This window comes from Podarcis pityusensis (genome assembly GCF_964106645.2).
Source record: "Podarcis pityusensis genome assembly, chromosome: 5".
NCBI lineage: Eukaryota > Metazoa > Chordata > Lepidosauria > Squamata > Lacertidae > Podarcis > Podarcis pityusensis.
Window position 1 is genome coordinate 57,313,083 of NC_138032.1, and position 20,826 is coordinate 57,333,908.

General features: G+C 41.0%; 1 protein-coding gene across 1 annotated transcript in view; it reads right to left on the reverse strand.

The window, feature by feature from the left end:
* The window catches only part of LOC308477043 ((E2-independent) E3 ubiquitin-conjugating enzyme FATS), a 132,312-nt gene extending 112,026 nt beyond the window's left edge, over window positions 1-20,286 (reverse strand). Inside the window, exons 1-2 of the mRNA XM_081005220.1 lie at window positions 19,922-20,286; window positions 10,996-11,068 (exon numbers count right to left, since the gene is read on the reverse strand). Coding sequence (XP_080861346.1) covers window positions 10,996-11,068; window positions 19,922-20,254 — 406 coding nt within the window. The 5' untranslated portion in view covers window positions 20,255-20,286. The remainder of the gene's footprint in view (window positions 1-10,995; window positions 11,069-19,921) is intronic.
* Between the last annotated feature and the right edge of the window lie 540 nt (window positions 20,287-20,826).

Consider the following 20,826-nt stretch of genomic DNA (forward strand, 5'->3'; position numbering starts at 1 on the left):
ATACCTGGAGGTAGAAATGCCAGCTAAGTGTGCCAGGCTTTGGTTCAGAAACTGCCCCGAGCTCATAAAGCCCCTCCCAAAACCAAGAGGAGAAGTTTGCAAGCCAACATTTGTCTACCACTCAGCGGAAAATCTCAAGGAGAAGAAATTTACAGCTTGCTTCCTTGCTTATATTTTCCCCAAACCCAAAAGCTGTCCCCTCACCACCAACTTGTAAACACACTTCCCTGCTTTCCTTCCATCCTTGAAGGTGGTGCAGGGAGGAGATTTTCCTCCTGCCAGTGGTGGCTGCTCTTTTAGGTAAAATGGGGCACTTCATTGCACAAGCCTCTGGAAGAACCTGCATGATAAGAGCAGTGGAGAGAAGGGGAAGATGTAAGAAAGAGGGGAGTGTGCTTGAGGGGTGAGCAGAGCAGGATAACAAATGGGCTGGAAGTGGGATAACCATTTCCCAAATCCATGGATTGGCTCAGGAAATGATTTCCAGGTTCCCTAATCCCCCTTCCCTGGAAAAGAAAACCTTAGTAAATAGCCAAGCCAACTGAAGAAGAACCTTGAGGGTTCACAAACAATATCCTCTTAGCCTTTTGCACTCTCTATCTGCTCCAGTTTTGTTGATTTCACTGTGAACCTGCTCTAATATCAGAGAGGCTAGCCCAGTTGTGGCATCTGTCAGGGCACCTGTTGAATTTCTGCCTGCCACACTGTTGCTCAATGTTCAGGAGAAAGTGCCAGGTTGTTGTTGTTGTGGTTGTTGTTGTTTTAAGGTAGCAATACACAGCTGAGCTGAACTAGCCCTGGCTGCTCATTTCGAATTTATCTCATATGGTGCAAAGGGAGCTGGAGTGTTGACTTGGAAAATGTTTTATCGCACACCACGTTGACTGAAATGGTAGTTTACTTTTTTCAAAATAGCTATAAATAACGTGGCAATCCTACACATGCTTACCTGAGAGTAAGCACTATGAAACAAAAGTCTTTTCTATCGATGGACTTAACCGTCCTGGGGTCCTTTACCTTTACCTTACCTTTACACACATATGATTGCACTGTAAACCCTTTGACTCTACACTCACCCCTCTAGGCATAAACATTGCTGTACTCTTAATCTTTGTGTTTCTTGAAGCCTTACTGCTTTCAGAATATCCCACTAGCCCATGTGAATTTAGGATTCATTTAGTATTTGGTCAGAGGAATAAACATTGCCTTGCTTTCAGAGCTGCGTTAAGAGGTAAATTGAATTCATCAATATTGGAATGCCTCTGGGAACTGCCTATAATTCATCTGCTAATTCAAATGCATGTTTTTCAAGACTACAGCCATCTATCTGACAAGCAGCAAGAGGCAGCTGAAGAAGCAGCTATGGCTGCAGGTAGGGATGGCGGATGAATTTGTTCTGCTCATGTTTAAATGTGAACTTAATTAATTTGTGCTTTCTGAACCAATATACGACCAGAAATGTAGCTCTCCACTGAAATTTGCACTTGATGCTATTTTCCAACCAAAAACTGCATGCACACATGCACACATGCATTCACACACACTGATATACTAGGGGAAAGTGTGCACAAAAACATGTATATTAGTTAAAAGAACATATTAAAATGCATTATATTAGAGGAAATTGCTTGCAAAAATGTATGCAGGAAGAAAACTGCACGGAAAAATGTATATGAATTTTCATGCAAACTTTTAAAAAAAATAAATGTTTGCAAAGTGTTGACAAAACTTGGTGAAACTGAAATTGACAAATTCATCCATCCTGAACTGCAGAACTGTTTTTTTAAAAATATGTCATATAGAAAAAGAAAGAAACCCCCTCCTCCTTACTGTACATGGTTTGGAGCAGAGTGTAAAACCTGGCTCACATTAAGGTTTTCAAAGCTCCTAATCTCCAATTATTTTATCTAACTGTGCCTCCGTGTGGCATCCTTCTCTCCTACGTTGTCACCAGTCTCAAGCTTTGGGAGAAAATAATTACCTCAAAAATTCATTTAAAAAAATATGATAAATAAATGAATATTGTTAACATATTCTGAATTCTTTGAAATTCCTAATATCAGATTTAACACTCATTATGCAGTTTCTACATGTTTCTTAAGCTTCTGCAGGCAACATTTTCTAGACTGTGTGCAGAGGAAAGCAAATTCCATGGAGACACTGTCCCACTCTCCATTTGGGATTTCTCCCACTAACTTTAGCAGGGCACAACAGTAAGGGCAGAGCAGTGCTCATGGACTCCTCTGTCCTTTTCAAATTTTGTTTAGGAGGGACTGGGAAGCCTTCCCCCAATCTGCCCCCAACACATCCCTTTTTGGCCCTTACCAGTATCAGATCTCCATCAATGGTAGGACAAGCACTACGGAGGTCTCTGCAGCAGCAGGGAGGAGGCATCCATTGTTGGATCTCTCTCTCTCTTTCCATCCTTACAGAAGGAGATCAAACACTTATTATGGCCCTGGGGATGCCATCCCATGAACCATTGGATTGCATTTCCAGGGATGCTTCACATATTTTATTACATATCTATCCTGCTGTTCCATACCTTTCTACTTTTCCAAGATAGAAAGCAACAATAAAGAAAAGTGTGTAGAAATAAAAAGGTCTTTGCTGGATGTCAGAGGAAGACCGCCAGAAAGGGAAGGCTACATGAGGTTCCCTGTGAAGGCATTCCAGAGCCTGGGTGCAGCTACCCAAAAACACCATCTCCCAACTCCTTGCCAAACATGCTTCTTTAGACATCAGCCCTGCATGAAGGCAAATATATTTTGCAAAATGAAAATGGCTATGTACATGTTGTGCTTCACTGCATCTGCAGTCATTTCCAATGCATGCAGGGCTGGCCCAAGACATTTTGCAAAGGATGTGATGATGCTTCCCCTTCGTGTATATAAGCTGGTTGCACTGGTAGCTGAATCAGTGTTGGTGATGGAAAGGCATCCTCTAGTGCACTCAAGGGAAGCAGGATGCATGACAGGCCTGTGGCACATAGGGGAATGGCCAGGGTTCAATATGAATGGTTGTGGAAGAGGAGGTAGCAGCAAAAGGCCTCACTGAACCTAATGGACCTGCACACATGTACATTACACTGAAAAATGGTACACACACAGCTACTGCAACATTGCACTTACAGTTTCTATGAGTAGGATCTAATGCATGTAACATGACAAGCAAACCTCTCAAGATCAGGTGCAGCTACCGAATTCTCACATTTCTTTTACCGGGGATGCATTCCAAAAGCCATTCTATTACTATTTATTAGCATCCCTCAATGAATCAATTTGCTCTCCATCCTACCAGCAATCTAGAATATCTTGCTAACTTTGGATACTTAAGTTATTCTGTAGCATTATTTTTTACACCATGTTATACACACATACAGTTTTGTGCAGTAGCCACCACAATGTTCATTTGAAAGAAGAGGAGGGGGTTAGGGTTGTATTTTCAGCAGAAGCAACAAAGCAGTATTTTGACGTCGCTGGTTTGTATCACATGAACCTCTTATGGGGTGATGCTTGTTTTGGAATAATCACTCACAAAATGATCATTTTGGTATACGAGTCCCAGAAATACACACCATTAGCTCATCAGAAACTCTTTCCAAGCAGCGCACTATTATTAACATTTCATTAAAACAAGCAATCAAGCTGTAAATAACAGGAGACTTTTTAATGACTTGTGTACAATAATTCATTCTCTTAGTCTCTCCAAACTGTTTGTAAAAAATAAAGCAGCCACTTCTGAAGCTTAATCTTTGAAAGTTGGAGGGGTGGAGGCTGTTCTAAGAATTCACTCTCTCTCTCACACACATTGTAAACGCACTTGTTCAGCCTATGGGGAAATGAGTCAGAGAATTTCCTTTTTTTTATAAAGGTAAAAAGATCAGTTCTGTACGGCTCAGTAATAATTGTCTTCCAATATGCTCAGTCACCTAGACCCTTTAATTAAACCTTACAATACTCTGGAGGAACTAAGACAAGGATCTCCTTGAAATTTACAAAAGGGTAAATTGAGACTTGGAGAGATTAAGACCCTAATCCTAAACATACCACTTGATTGGCACTTACAAATTCACATGACCATCTTTTAGGTGATGTTTGTACAGTGAAGCCGCTGTGAGATTACTTTTGTCAAAATGGTGACTCTAGCCATGTGAATGCCCTGAAGATGAGAAGATGGGAAGATTCTGATACCACACCTGATACCCCTCACCTGATACTCCAGGTGAGGGGTGCCACTTCTTGATTCAGTCATAATGGTTGCTGCTTAACCGTTTTCTGCTTCAAGGAGCAGCATTCAAGAATGTTGTTTCCTGCCACTTTGGCTTCTGTCTGTTGCAAAGAGGGCTCTGGTTTTTCATGCAGGAAGAGCACATTGGTGAACAAAATGTCAAATGTACTTTTAAAACAACAATTCTGTGCCTGCATATAGAGAGAACAACCTTACCCATTGCTCAGCTCACAATGAATATGTTTTTAAAAGGAGATTGATAACATATGGCAGACTTGCTCCCATTCCTTCCTGCTCATCCCAAGTCATGTAACCATATTAAAAATGGTACAGTGGTACCTCGGGTTACATACGCTTCAGGTTACATACGCTTCAGGTTACAGACTCCGCTAACCCAGAAATAGTACTTCGGGTTAAGAACTTTGCTTCAGGATGAGAACAGAAATCGGGGTCCGGCGGTGCAGCAGCAGCAGGAGGCCCCATTAGCTAAAGTGGTGCTTCAGGCTAAGAACAGTTTCAGGTTAAGAACAGACCTCCAGAACGAATTAAGTACTTAACCCAAGGTACCACTGTAATGTAGACTTGGATGTGATATTTCAGACTGAAATATTGGATTTAAAAAACTTTGGCGGTGACACTAGTTGCACCATGGCATCAACAAGGGGACTCATTGCCCCTGAAGATAAGGCCTGCTATTTCCTTGTGGCCTTTGGATGATGTGGTCTTGTCCAGATCAGAGGTGGTTCTGTCCCAGTTATCTAATCATTTTGTATTAGCAAAGGAATAGGCAATATAGTGCCTTCTAGAAGCTGTGGGCTACAACTTCCCTCAGCCACAGTCAACATGTCAAATAGTTGGGAACGGTGGAAGTTGTAGTCAAATAATTAAATATTGGCTATACCACATTGGCTATACTTACATCCCATGAAATTCCTGTTTTCAAGAACCACAAGCGGAATGCTTATAGGTGGGGGGACAATGGTGCACTCTTATGTGTGACAAAGATTAAGTTTTGCAACAGATGCCCAAGGGCCATTGTCCTTTCAACATACTCCTCTGTACTTGGGATACACAAGAGGTAGAAGAGGAGCACTTACCTCATCAGTTTGTTGGCCTTTTCTAGTGAAACTTATTTAAGGAAACTAATATGGATTATTCAAACAAGCTTTCCAACACCCTACAGCATGTGTGGGGTGGTGGTGGTGGCAATATTGCTGAACTACAAATCCCATCAGCCCTAGCAAACATGGCCAATGGCCAAGGGTGGTGGGAGTTATACTTCAGCTACATCTGGAGGGTGAAAGAGTGCCCATACCAGCCCTACAAGCAGTGGTAGACATGGCACCTCAAATTTCAGTGGCACCCTGTGTGATGCTAAATTCTGGCACACACACACCCCACGTCTCTCACCTTCTATTGGTCTTTTGTAGTGCCTGCTGCAGTGCCCCAGAAGCTCTGCACCCAGTGTGAGTGAACGAGTTGTACTCCCCTAGTTCTGCCTTTACTACAGGAGGGTTCTGACCACCCATTCTAACTTGAGTCAAAATTTACTCCCAGTGCCTAATAGAGCAAGTTATTATTATTCATTGACATAAAGGGAATTGTAATAGAAGTAATTCCCATTACTGCTTTCAGAAATGAATGGCATAAAGCTCTTTTACCTGGTTGATTGCCAGATCTAAATGCAGCTATACCTCACTCTGATCTGGGGAACAAAATGATGTGGATTATAAAATGAGTCATTACTTCAGCATAAGGATTCTTGGACCAATCAGCTGTATAATGCCTTGCCTTTCATTCTGCACATGTAACGTATGTGCAAGTGAAGCTTCCTAAAGGAAGCTGAACTCTGTGTGCCTGTTCATGGGAAGCTGCATTCCTCAAGATGTTAACTCAATCTGTGCAATACATTATATAATTACGAAAAGTAGGCCAGAAATTATATCCACTATTCTGAGCACTGCGCAGGCCTTTGTCTTTGGGGATTTAGCAAATGGAAAGCAGCACAAAAACACGCAGTTCTTTCAAAAGTTGGACTATTGCAGACTCTGGGTTTTTCTGGTACTGGAATATTTCAGGAGTTCAGCAATGTCAAAGCCATGTTTGGAATTAATGTCAGGCTTGCCTGGCAGCAGAGTAACAGAAGTCTTACTGAAAGACTGCACAAAAATAACTGATAGAGTGATGTGCTCACCAATGCTTCCTAAGAAAACTGGGGTTTTGCTTTTTTATATTTGAGTATGTAGACCTAATTGCTACAGCAGATATTCAGATACAACACAGCCTGCTGCATATCTTCCAACATACCTGCATTTACACAAACCATTGCTAGCTCCTACCTTAGCATTAATTTTTATTATACATTTGTCACATTTATAGGAATTACCGGTATATTAGAAACATGAATAACTAGGATTTAATTTTTTGAACAAATAATAATAATAATAAAAAAATTTATTACAGTCCCAGACCAGGGATTGTTTTTGAATGAATTCTAGAATAGTAGCTATGTTTGTCTCTATTGTGACACGAGTGGCTCTGTGGGTTAAACAACAGAGCCTAGGACGTGCCGATCAGAAGGTCGGTGGTTTGAATCCCCGCGACGGGGTGAGCTCCCGTTGCTCGGTCCCTGCTCCTGCCAACCTAGCAGTTCGAAAGCATGTCAAAGTGCAAGTAGATAAATAGGTACCGCTCTGGTGAGAAGGTAAACAGCGTTTCCGTGCGCTGCTCTGGTTCGCCAGAAGTGGCCTAGTCATGCTGGCCACATGACCCGGAAGCTGTACACTGGCTCCCTCGGCCAATAAAGCAAGATGAGCGCTGCAACCCCAGAGTCGGCCACGACTGGACCTAATGGTCAGGTGTCCCTTTACCTTTACCTTGTCCCTATCAGCAAAAAGATAAAGAAGGTTATGACACAATTGACTCTAACGGGTAGGATGTATGGCAGCCAATGTCTGTGGTGTCGGTTTTGCCGATTCTCCATAAAGGTAACTCAAAAATGTTTTTTTGGGGTAGTTTTTTTTTTTTTTGCAATGTCAACAACTTTTAAATGTTTGGAATACAGCAACCCTACCAATGGGACTTACTCCCAAATAATTATTCTGTAGAACAGCAGCATAGGATCTCCTGCATGCAAAAATGCTGTCACATGGAGACGCCTTAAAACTACATTCATGTCACAACTGCTCTGTTCAGAAAGTTACCCATGTACAGTAGCCTGCCATGTATATTAGGTGCCATGCAGTTTCCACCACTGTTTCCACCTACACACAGGAATGCTCTGCTTTACAGCAACTGGTCCACACAGTGTGTCATTGACTTGCCACACAGAACAGGTAATGAGTCGTTATCTTATTTGAATGATCATTTTTAGCCTATAGCAGCTGCTAGCTAATAAAGACTATGGGTGAATTCCAATATACAGCAGCCACAAAATAAAGCCTTTATGCAAACATGTTAAGCAATAGCATCATTAATTCAATTTGGTTCAAATTTTAAAACAACCCTACCTAATTCATACTTCCCAGAACAAAACATGAACTGAAGCACTAGCTGCTCTTCAGAATTCATATTTCCATGAATTTTGTGATGCAGTTGTCCAACCAAGTAATGTGTAGAACAATGCATATATTGGGGGGAAATGTGCATAAAAATACACGTGTTACTTAAAATGCTTAGTTAAAATGCATATATTATTTAAAATTACCTACAAAAAGCATTGCATTAGAGAAAATTGCATACCCAAATGTGTATATAAGGAGAAATTCACACTAAAATGCTCACAAATTCTCACGGGGACCGAAAAAGAAATCCAAGCCATTGCAGAAATGTGTAGAATTGAACTTAAGACTAGAAAAACAAGAAACTGAGAGAAACTGAAATTGACAGATTCATTTACCCCTACTGTCAAGGAACTGCCATCAGTGCCGGAGGGAGAGAGCAAAAGCCAGAGGGATTCCAGAGGGCGTCCAGGGATCGGGAGAAGCAGCCCATCTTCTGGGGAAGAGAATCAGCATAGCACCAGTGGAGAAGGGGGGCAGGTGGGGGAAGTGGTGAGGCGGTCCCATGACTCCTTGCCTGGGACCAGCGGGGAGACTAGGGGTCCTCCGTTGCCCACACCCTCCCTGCGCAGAAGGCTTCCACGCAGAGAGGGTAGGCGGAGACTAGGCGTCAAAGAACTTCTTTGCTGAAAGAAGTTTAAGAAACGCCCACTCACGGATTCTGCCAGCGATTGAGTCAGCCACGGGCGAGTGGCTGTCCAGACAGAGGAGGTTCACTTTGGCAACCCAGCCAGGTGTTTGTAACCAGCCAGGAAGATAGGCACCTGCTTACGCACAAGCAACCCCCTTAGGAACCATTACACCTACCTATGATATTCACCTCCTGTTCCTTCTGTAGGTAGACAAATGACCCCTTACTGAAGTCAAGGCATCTCAAAACGACTGTGCCTTGCACACAAAGGGGGGAAGATAGTTCTCCAAAGCAGACCACGCTCTGTTAACTTTAAGAAGCAGAGGACAGAACTGAGGCAGCTTCTGTATATCCAGCACACCTTCCCATCCTCCTGCTGCTATGTTTATTCCAAATTTATTATTACATGAGTCTCTGAACTGAGAGATTTCATTAACTTAAAAGCAACACATGGCTACACATAAGACAGTTTGGCACACAGACCTTCAGCAGAATCTCATTAAAGACACAATCTTGATTTGTGAATAATTTATACTGACATCATTATTATTATTATTATTATCATCACCTAAAATTATTAATTGTATGGCTCTAATTTCAAGATTTAACCTAATGCAGTGGGGGTGGGTGGGACTTTTTTAAAGAGGGTATGTAAGTTCAGAAGACTTCTACTCCAGTCTGAACAAGCTGTGTAATCTGAACATAGCTTGAGTGCAAATTCAAAATGATTTTTAAAAAAAAATTAAAAATATAATAATAATTAAATTTCTACACTGCTCTTTAGCTGAAGATCAGAGGGTGGTTTACAATATAAAAACACAAAAATACTGTACATTACTTAATAACAATACTCCCCAGTGTTCTTATTTACAATAAGACACATCCATTTTTAGCACTATATAATACAGGGCAAAAGAATAAAGGAACAGCCTTCCTTCTAATACTAATCCAAGACCTATTTAGAATAAAAGCATTTGTATACCACTTGCTCCTTGCTGAAAGTGTTTTATCTTTATTGTCTTATTTACTACAACAAACCTGAAATACAAGTCAGTGTTATTTTTGTTATTAATAGTTTATAAAAGTTTTAACAGTATATAAAATGATAAAAAACCTTTTTCATAAATTCCCATAACTTTATAGTATTCTGAACCAGCTCAAGATTACTCATTTACTTTAAAACAAATGATAGCCGATCTTAGAGAAAGTGTTTTTTGTTATTTAATATATGGCAGTGGACACACATGATCTGCAACAAAATGTCGCATTATGTGGTGCAGGGGTCTCTCTTTATCAGTAATTTATTAAGATTTTTCATAATCTGTAACAGTGAATCAGGATAGAAAAGAAGAATAAGAGTGACAAGCAACAGACCAACTTTACCAGCAGTGCAGAAGGTGGGGGTGGCTTTTTCTTCCCTTTTTCTTTCTCTATTTCAGTATATATATATTAGTTCCATTGAGAAGGAAAATATGTCGGCCTCAAGGCTAGTGTTCTAGTTTTCCCGTTCTGGGAGTTTGTAAGGAAAATGGGAGAGCTTTGGATGAGTCTGAACCAAAGCTTCCCTCAATCTCTGCTGTAATCAGGGCCAACTTTACCATTAGGCGGTGTGAGATGGCTGACTCAGGCAGCTAGGTTGTTTTTTTTTGTGCCATAAAGATGTACCAAAAATGTAGAAAGCCACTTGTGAGATTTTCTGCCTCAACTTGGCTGGCTCAGGGTTTTATGCACGTTGACTTGAGGGTGGTGGTGGTGGCGGCGGCGGCAGCGGCAGCGAGTGCTATTTACTACCCTGCCACATGCAGCCAATTATCTCGGACAAGTCCTCCCAGTCTTTCCACGCAGGCTGGCTGGGGGAATGGGACAACGTTCAAGAGTGGAACTCCCTCTCTGAGGGTAGACCTCCTTCTCCATCCATAGATGGAGACTTGGATGAAGGAGATCAGCGTGGACCACAGGATTGTACCCTGAATTAGAGCAAAAGCTTGTTTTTTAAAATAAATAAACCCTGTTATTTTAATGGGAGATTCTTTTTAGGCAGTCAAATGTTTTATGGCATTAGTCATTGCTGAATTATTTCTATTTTTAAAAGCAGGAAATAATCCTCAGGTTTAAAAATTTCTGCTATATTATTACGTATACTCTATCCTTAGCAGCTGTTACTGTTTGTTCTCTCTCTCTCTATATATATGTATGTATATTCCTTCTACTATTTGTTCATGCTGTGTGTGGTCAGTACAATGTTTGAGTGACTTGAATATAATAATAAATTATGATCATGATGATATCTCTGAGTCTGTTTGGATATATGTTCAAAGAAGTATGAAATGACCAAGATTTCTTTTGATATTACAACACCACCCCCATTTTTTCCTTTCCTTTCCTCTGGAGAGCTTTTGTCTTGCCTGCAAAATTCTCATCTGCTTCACACCTTGCCATTACAATAGGCACAGCATTAGGGGGTAGACTGTACTTCAAAAAGCTTGTCTCATTATTACTACTTAATAAGAGGAGAAGTAAATAAATGTTCCAGCAAAAACAAAATCCCCACAGACAGAAAACGATTGTCTTTACCTGAATAAGAAATGATTTCTTTTCTTCTCTGTGGAGGGTGATCTTTTGAGGACAACAAAAATCTCTTGCAAATCTGTGGGAGCAAAAAATATTGTTTACTTGCTGGCTTGATACCATTTGAGATATGATGCTCATTTGTTAAAAAAAAATGAATAATACCACCTTACATCAATTTACCATTTGGAAGCTTTCATGTATTAAATAATAATCTCAGGTTGTATATGTGTAAATAAACTATATATCATAAATACACCAGGGTTTAGAGGATTCTGGCACACAGTTTAACACCCCAAATTCATTACAATGAGTAGATGTAATCATCATGCACTCATCTGGCAGCAAACCCACTTACTCAACACAGAACAGGTCCTACACCAAATGGTGCCCTAGGTGAGGAGCATCTTCAGCACCCCATCTTTGGAATCCAGCTCTCATCAGCCCCAGCCAGCATGGCCAGTAGTCATTGATTACTTGCAAACTGCCTTGAAGATGGTTTGGGATTTATTTTTTTTACAATCCTATCCAACAACACCTGGAAGACCACAGGTTCCCTATTCCTGATGCAGAAGAAGCTGGTTTACATTATGAACTGGCCCAACTCCTCATCCGATTTCTCAAAAGTTTCAAAAGTCAAAGTGCATGTAAAAATGGATCCTCTCTCTATATCAAATTTTAACAGACTCATTATTTCTCCATCTAAGATTCATTTCATCAGTCTCTTTTAATTATAGCATTATATATCATATTATCAACCAGTTCCATTTCAAATATGTCTTCCTCTCCAGTTATCATTACCTTTAGGAACTTTTTCCCCAGGAAAAACTATTTTAAATTAGCAACATTAACACACTATTTTACCTTTTCTTGCACATAATGTTCTTAGATGTGAATTCACATACCATATATAGAAGTTGTTCTCAAGTCTGTTGTTTGGTGAGAGTAAAATAATACATGACTGGACATTGGGTGAATATCAGGGTGGGTGTTTGGAGCAGGTCAGCAATAACTCACAAGGTGTCAGTGAAGTTAACTCTTTATTCAAAGAAACTAAACCGTTCTGGCCCTGGGATCACAGCAACTCTTCCCAGTAGATCTTGTCCCAATGATGGATGTTGCAAGGACTTAAGGTCCCCACCTTCCCACAGCTCCTCCTCCCCTGGGTCCTCCCAAGGCAATCGGAGACTCCAATGTTTTGTCTGTCTCTGCTCCACCCTCTTCATACCTCTGCAGGTTCTGGGAGATCAGGGGGGAGAGGAGCTAGTCACAACAGGAGCTTCTTCATCAGCCTTCCTCATCTCTGTCCTCTGGTCCCCCTTCTCTCCTGCCTCTGATTCTGGACTGCTCTTGGTCCCAGCCTTTTCCTGCTCACTAAACCCTGTCACCTCTTCAGCTTCTAACATCTCCTCTGCCCAGTCTGCCCCCTCTTTTCCCTCTGAGCACTCAGCATCATCTCACCACCAATCTCCTGGCTCTGAGCCTTCTTCCCTTGGGGGTTCCCCAGCTGCTGCCTCCCACCACTCCTCTGAATCCAGCCAGTCCCTGACATTGGATTGGCTATGAAGTACCCCTTGCAGAATCAGCAGCATGGCAGCAAAACTGCAAGGGAATCTGCTGTAATCAAACTCCCATGGAAACAGAACTCTCCCACTTCACAGCAATTCCCTTTCTGAACTCCATCTAGTCATGCTTACATCTTGTTTAACTTTGCCAATCTAAAAATAAATCAGCATGAAAAAAGCATTAGATTTTTCATTTAGATTTTTGAATGCTTTTTCTCTCAGAGATAATATCCCTTGTCTGGAATTAAATGGCAGATTCTTCCCATGTTTGCTATGAATAAAGGAGCTGTGATTCTTTCATCCTTGTGGCCAGTCTCATTTTTGGTTTGTAGTTCTTTATAGGAAGCTTGTAGCTCTGTTTCTACCCCACCCACCCCCCAAATCAGCAAAGCATAATGTTCAAGCAACCTTTCACATGTAAGGAGACATTTCCAACCTATCTTGATGTGCTGGAAGTGGGCACTTTTAAAAATACTGCTGCTAGACTGTGATGAATTGTGTTACATAATCTGTATTTTCCAGGAGTTTTACAGAGACCTCAATAGCTGTTCACCTCAATTTGACACAAAATATGCTTTTCGTAAAGGTGAAATGAAGGCTTTGCAGCCTTTATTTACTTTCCTGAAGCGCTGGGATGTATTACACCATTCTAAGTTATTCAAATAGGTTTCCTTCATGCAAAGATTTTTCCTTAGACATTCACCTAGTATGCATATAGCAGACTAAAGACAGTTCTTTTGCTGGGTTGCCTCTTTGGTTTGGCAATATGCCAAAATGTATATTAGTACTTAAATATTATGCATAATTCACTAAATACAGTGCAATTCTGTACATACATGTCAATTCAGAAATAAGAGAACACTTCCATTCTTAAAAGTAGTTTTGTCCAGAGAGAGGTACACATACATAGATATAGGAGAGAGAGGTGCTTATTTATATGAACCAATATAGTTTTATGTTAAATAATGGGCAGGCCAACCACCAATGGATACAAACTGAGATAAAATGGAATTCTTTCACATTAATTCCACACCAGCATGACCTCTGCAAGCAAGGTGTCATTAACTGTCTCTCTCTCTGTCAGACCACTCCATTTTAATTTGCATAAATTGGGATTTAGCGATGGCTCCCCCTATTTAGTAGCAATAATTAAAAAGCATTCAAAATGATCCCAGGGCATGCAAAATGGAGCAAAACATACATGCTTCAATCTGGAGCTCACTTTGCTCATGTACAGCTGGAATTCTGGCACATGCAGCTCCCCTCCTCATTAACGTCAATGAAGGCAGCGGGCCAGCTTGTGCAAAGAACTGCCTGTGAAACCTCTCTTGAAATTAACATGGGCAGCTTGTGAAGACAGCAGAGCTCTGTATGTTCATGCAACATTAAGAAACTGCTAGATCGGTGGTTCCCAAACTTTGCCCCCTGCTTGAAAATTGCTGAGGCCACTTAATGATTTCTTTTCCTGCCTATTGTAGCAATTGTAATGCACTGTGCTAGATGCAGAATGCTTTTTAGACATCTTTTGCCAGACACACTGTGGACTACCTGAATTAAGTTTACCGGCCATCAGTGCTCTGTAGACCACAGTTTGGGCACCCTTCTGGTAGAAAAAAGAAAAAAGAGAGGATATTATGATCCTCTAATTGTATTTTTTAAACTACTATAAAGAGTTTAAGGACCACTTTTTCTACACAAACATATGTTTGAAGTGATTGAGGTTTGTGGCTGAAGGCAGCTGAACAAGTCTTCTCTGGCTGTATAAGCAGTGAGTCTCTTCCTTGCAAGGCAACAGTTGCCTTCACAGTCTCTTCCATGCAGTTTTGATAGGCATTTACCTGACAGCTGCAGTGGAGGAAATAATGGGCTCTTGGAGATTCAGATTGGGCTCATAACCCAGAAGAATTTGTGGAACTTGTACTGCTAAGTTTCCTCTGTGGGGACCTAAGCCATATTAATTTTCTGGAACAGGAATACAGGATATATATTCCAAATAAAACGCAGTTATTGTGAAATGACAATTCCTTCCTTCATCTTATCTCAAGAATTCTTTGTACTTCTCAAAGGACTGATCTAGTGAAAACTATTGTTGACCCTTGAAATGCCTTTGAGAAGGTTTAACACAGGATAAAGTTCACAATTAAGGAGTGCAGCATAAATAGTGAGGAAAGTAGGGGTAGGAAATCTTCAAGATTACATTCTTCCAGTGTAAGTGTCGGTGTGCGTAGAAGAGTCTAAGGGGCATACCTTTCCCCTCAAGTGAAGGAGTTTCTAGAATCATAGAATTGTAGAGTTGTAAGGGACCCTGAGGATCATCTAGTCCAACCCCCTGCAATGCAGGAATATGCAGCTATCCCATACGGGGATAAGACCTGCGGCAACCTTGGCATTACCAGCACCATGCGGTACCAACTGAGCTGCCCAGACTATTTGTGTGCTTCTATAAAAGGGAACAAAATGGACAAATGGCAGGTTTTTATAAAGAGGCACAGGTAGTGAAGGGTGATGTTAGGAGGGGTGCACTATAAGCTATATGCAATTTATTCCATGGATAACGCCTTTTAGTACTCAGAAGGACTTCTCCATCCCTAAGAAATTGATTCAGATAGCTGCTTCAGCTTCTGAAGCTCACAAAAAGTATTATTCAAAACTTTAGCTAATATTCCATATGCTACACTGATTTTATAAGACAACTGGCATTCATAGAACGAAGAGTATTCTTGTAGCTCTTAGTTGCAGTTCTTACTGCATATTTTATGGACTGGATCCCTTTCTTAATATTTCATCACTATAATTAAATTAAGTTCATTTTAAGATGAAGATTCATGACTGAAATGTAAAGGAATTATCTAATTTAATGCTGACTACATTCCTTCCTAGTTTCTTGCAAAAATCTAAAGAACAAGTCTTGGCTGCCTGCTGAATTTCACAGTAAACGAATCAATGTGCAACTTCGTCTTGCAAAAACTCTGAAATTCTGCTTATTGCATTGATCAGAGAATGAGAGTCTAGAGCCACATAGGAGCTTATCCTATTACAGTGTCTTCCATAATTTATTCCATGTACAATGGAGAAAGGTGATCAAATTTCACGTGTGTTTACTTTCTGGAAGACAACCACCTGCCTATTTGAAAGAGCAGCAGAGTACAAATATGGTTCAGAGTAATGTGTTTATCTCCTTGACACCTGAATCTTTAAAATCTCATTGTTGTCATTGCGTTGTACCATGCACATTGGATTTATAAGAAACAGTAATAACCTCATTCAAACATGAGGCAAATTATGTTGCTTGAGAGATTATACTATATGCATAAACATCTTACATTGTTTACATATGCTTAAAACTTCCACGTAACTCCTAGTGCCATTAAAAGTGTTGACAGAGCCTCCAAAAATAAATGGAAATGGTTGCTAATTGGGGTTTGATCGCCTATTTTGACTCTGGACCAGATGAAATGTCAGATTAGATGAGATGCCCAAAATCTATGAACACAATTCACCATGGACATTTTAAAACTGAGAAACAAATGTAGGATACTGTACCTGATTGGGATCAAAGGCCATAGTGCAATGGAGGGAGAGGAAAATGGCTTTTTAAACTTTCACTTGTGTAACTCCCTAATGAAGCAGGCATCTTTTCCCAGTGGAGGAAACAACAGCTTTGGGAGCCCTCTAAATTTGCCAATCACCGTCCCACCCCATGCATACAGCTTCACTAGTATTACTTGTAATTTATTTATTTAAATGGTGGGTCCTTTTCATGGATCTTCCATGTCACACCTAGTTTTCGTTGAGATGCTGGCAGAGCAATTTCATGCACATTGACTCGGAAGCACTTTTTACTTTGGGCTCTCCCACCACTCCTGCCAGCCCATTAAGTGTGTATTGTAGCCTAAACCTGAATTGGAGCTGTTCCGCTTTGGACTTGGGAAGGGGATTTATGATTGCATGTTCTTAATCATCACCACCTCCCCATATAGAAAACTGGATGTCAGAAGGGAATGTTCAATCTCCTTTTCTTACTGACACCTAGTTTCCTATGAGGAAGTACATTTTTTGTATGGAGAATCATACAAGTGGTGTAATTCAGAGACCCGTCAGTGAGCAATGGAGTGGAACAACACAGTTGTGTCCCTATCTCTGCATCTTTTATCTCTTCAGGAATGAAGAAATTGGGGTGGATGGGCTTGAGCACACAAACCACAGTGAAGGAAAGGTGGTAACAGCTGCTTCCCCTCCTCCCCACTTTAAAAATCTGAATCTCTCCATAGCTGCTTTACCAGACAGAAGACCGCCTTCACAAAAAGAGAATAATGGGACTTCAAGCAATGCATAATTCCACTGTTTGTCACACTTATTTCGAAAGGGTTTTTCCATAGAAAGGTGGTTTGAGGGTTTTATCCTCTAATGGAACTTCCTCAAAATTTCCTTACAAGTAGTACTTTAGGTACAATTAGCCCTTTAAGTACATACTCCGTCAGGGTGCTTTCCTTTTGCACAAAAGCGTTATTCTAACCATCATATTCTATGCAGACAAAAATACCTGTTTTCTTCAATAAAATATGCTGACTTTTTAAACCCGCCCCAACAGCAATGAAAACTGCCTCTTGTTTTACTCTGTGGAATACCTTGTAAATGGGGGGGGGGGGGTGTCAGTCTGAACCTTTTCTATGGTGTGTTACTGTAATTCATGACATAAGTAAAAGGATTGGCATAACTTTAAATATTACAGGAGACCCTCCATTATGAACTCGCTTGACATCCGTACCAGTCTGATCTCAAAATGTGTCCTGGAAGGCATTCAGGAATTTGCTTGAGTTCTTCACACCTTGTAAAGGTCAGCACATGAAATCAAATTGCCAGTAAAATCTGTTCAACACCTGAATGGATGCAATCAGTATAATGGTGAGATGATTTTAAGACTGGAGACAGACAATGCAGTCTATAGGGAATTTTAACTTGCTGTTGCTGTTGGGTGTTTTGGTTATTTTATGCTTGGATTTGCTGATTCGTTTGCATTTTATATTTTGGTTTTATGGTTCTCTGTGTCAGGGCTGACCCATGCATAAGGTGAAGCGAGATGACTGCCTCAGGTGGCAGGGTCCACCTGGAGCAGTAGGTCCCAATGTTGATGTATCTTTGCCCCTGCTTGCTCCTGGTGTAGCTCTTCCATAACCCTTTCTTCCCTGATGGGGAAGGGAGTACCATTTCGGGGTCTGCCTCAGGTATCAAAATGTCTTTGGATGGTCCTGTCCATGATGGCAAGCTGACCAGTAGTAACAGAAAATCAGAGGAGGGGCTGGGGACATACCAATATCACAAATTTTCCTCATCAGGAAGGAAGCTGAATTTATTTGAAGGGAGTCAAACATACCAAAGCCAGCCAACTGTGTTTTATACTATAAAGGCAGAATACTTAGTGAATGAAATAATGTGGACACAAAGGAAAGACAAACATACCCCAGTGTACAGTACACAACCAAGCTAACATCCATCTTGCATCAGGTTGGCAGCAGCAGCAAGTAGCTTCTCTTGGTTTTCTGCTGTTTGGGGAGACTCCCCTCCCAACTTCTGGGTTGGGTTGGTCTGCTGGTTGGTGTAATGCATTTAATATTAGTTTCTCTACACTCTCACATATTTCTCATTAATTTCCACATCATTTGCTTTGTTTGTGTACCTGATCAGGAGCTTCTCACTGCAAGCTGTTTTTGTTGGAGGAGAGCAAATCTCAGCAGGGAAACGACAGGAAATGCCCTACATTCTTTTCACTGACTGCTTAGCATCAGGGATTAAGAGTCCTTAGCAACCTTGCTGCTTGCCAGAACCTTAAACAGCTACCTTCACATTTTGCTTTCTAGCTTTCTTTGTAAATGCTCAGCTGACTTACTTTCTTTAAACATGTAAACCAAGTGTGGGTGGGTGGGGGGTGGGGGCGGCAGCTTGGGGCCTGGTTCATGCATAACCCTGTACCACCTTCTTGACAGCCCTGCCTGGCATCTCCAAGAAGGGCTGGGAAAGACTGAAACTCTGAAGAGTTAGTGTAGAAAATACTGAACTACATGGACTAATGGTCTGACAATTAAAACACAATTTTATAAAATATGATCAGAATGAGAGCAAATGCAAATTATTAAAAAGCTGGAATGAATTGCATATCAGTTATCTAGACTGTCTAATTACCAAATCACCTGCAGGATAAAAAGGGTCATTACTGTCCTCCTAAAACAACACAAGGCTGGCACTAGGCAAGTCTCTCTTGGAAAAGCATTCCATATTTGCAAAACGAGAATGGAAAATGCACTCTACCAAACCCTCAGTTACTGCCTGAGAAGAGCAAGTTTTAAGCACAGTTCATCTTACAGAAGAAGGGGCAGAAAGGCTGGAATGGGGAAACTTTTTTCCTCAGTAAATCAAGCCCAGACTATTTAGGACTTTACAGTCCTACAAGTTACGTTATACCTGGATCTAACAGCTAACTAGTGTAGATGACATAAAATTTGATCCCTATGTCCAGTTCACATCTGAAGGCATGCCACTGAATTCTGCACCTGTTGATAGTGTCATACAATTTTCTGGAACCTTGAGCAGTTACCACAAAACGGAAGATGGACACAAGAGCCTTATCTGTAGCTAGTACAGATATAAATGAAAAAACACTCCTGGTTCCTGACTATAAACACAACCTGCACAGCAGACCCAGACTGAGGTCTTCTGAACCCAGTCTTTCAAAAGGGGCATGAGCCCATCTGAAACAAGCAAATACATGTCCCTAAGGGATTTAAACCCCAGAGAGAAATTGCCTAAACCTACCTGCTGAGGATGCTCTGCAGTGACATGGTCAAAGATTATGTCCAAGTTGAATGGAGAAACTGCAAGGCTATGTCATGAATTCCTAACTCTAACAGACAATCAAACAGAATCTGATGGGCAATGCTACCAAATACATAGGTCTAGGATAAGGATGAGAAACATGTGATTTTCCAGATGTTGCTGGAATACAACTTCTATCATCCCTGACCATTGGTCATGCCAGCTGAGGGTGATGTGAGCTGGTGTACAACACCACCTATATCAGGGTTTCCCAAACTTGGGTCTCCAGCTGTTTTTAGACTACAGTTTCCATCATCCTTGATCACTGGTCCTGCTAGCTAAGGATGATGGGAATTGTAGTCCACCCTTGGCCTAGGGGAGCATTGTTATGCTTTCCTTGTTCAACTTCCAGTTGCAGCCCAGCAACATTTGGTGGGCACCACATTTATTAAACCCAGACAACAGATTGTCAACCAGCATGACTTCATTTCCACAGCCTGAAACCTGACTGAAACGTGTTGCGTAAACCATAGCAGTAGCATTTGTTTTGCACTTACATCATGCTTTGTATTCCTGTCCGTTCCTTGCAGCCCCTTCCAGGTAGAAATGAAGCGTTGCTGGGCTCTGCTCTGCTTGGGAAGCCAGTGAGTCCCCACGGCATCCTTGATCATCACATGCTCTTTCACTCCAACGCAAAAGATTTTTATCCGGCACCTCTTGACCACACCTCCAGAGAGATACTTCTTGTCACAGGCACTGTTTTCTGAACAGTGTGTGCTACTGTGGGTCTCGCTGTTAATGAGGTCTGCTGCTTGAACAGACATGGCTTTGTTCTCTTCCTTGGGTGTTGAAAGGCTGCTTAAAAAGCCACTGCTGTTCAAAACTTTCATTCCTCAGAAAACGTTTCCAAACTGTGGAGGTCTGTTAAATCCCAAACCATGAAAGTGAATATGAAATGTAAAAGCCCTGGGTTGCAGCCTTAATATGCTGTTCCAGGAAGACCCTTCAGATTCTGAAACGTTCTCAATTTCATCTGCTCACTTGCAGTCTGGCCTCATTGTTCAGCGGCTATCAAGTAACTGAAAATTGACCTCTGGTTTCAAAGGTAGCTCTTTTAGTTCACATAAAAGCAATACGTCCTTAAAACAAGGTGTCCCAGACTCGATGCTGTGTTGTTTCAGCCCCAAACTCCTGATTCCGAATAGTTTTAATGATCCTCAGAACCTGTAATGTACCAAAAATATTTGTAAAAAATCCAGAGTAACTGATAAAAGTACAGGATTGCAGACACCATTGATAGTCATTTGTAATTAACAAAATAAGGTTATTAATTATTATTTATTTTAAAGATTTCTAAGCCCACCCTATATCCTGGTGGATTCCACAGTGGTGTACTATTTTTATATAAATTAATAAAATAAAATTAATAATAAATTAATAATAAATCACATCATGCATTCTT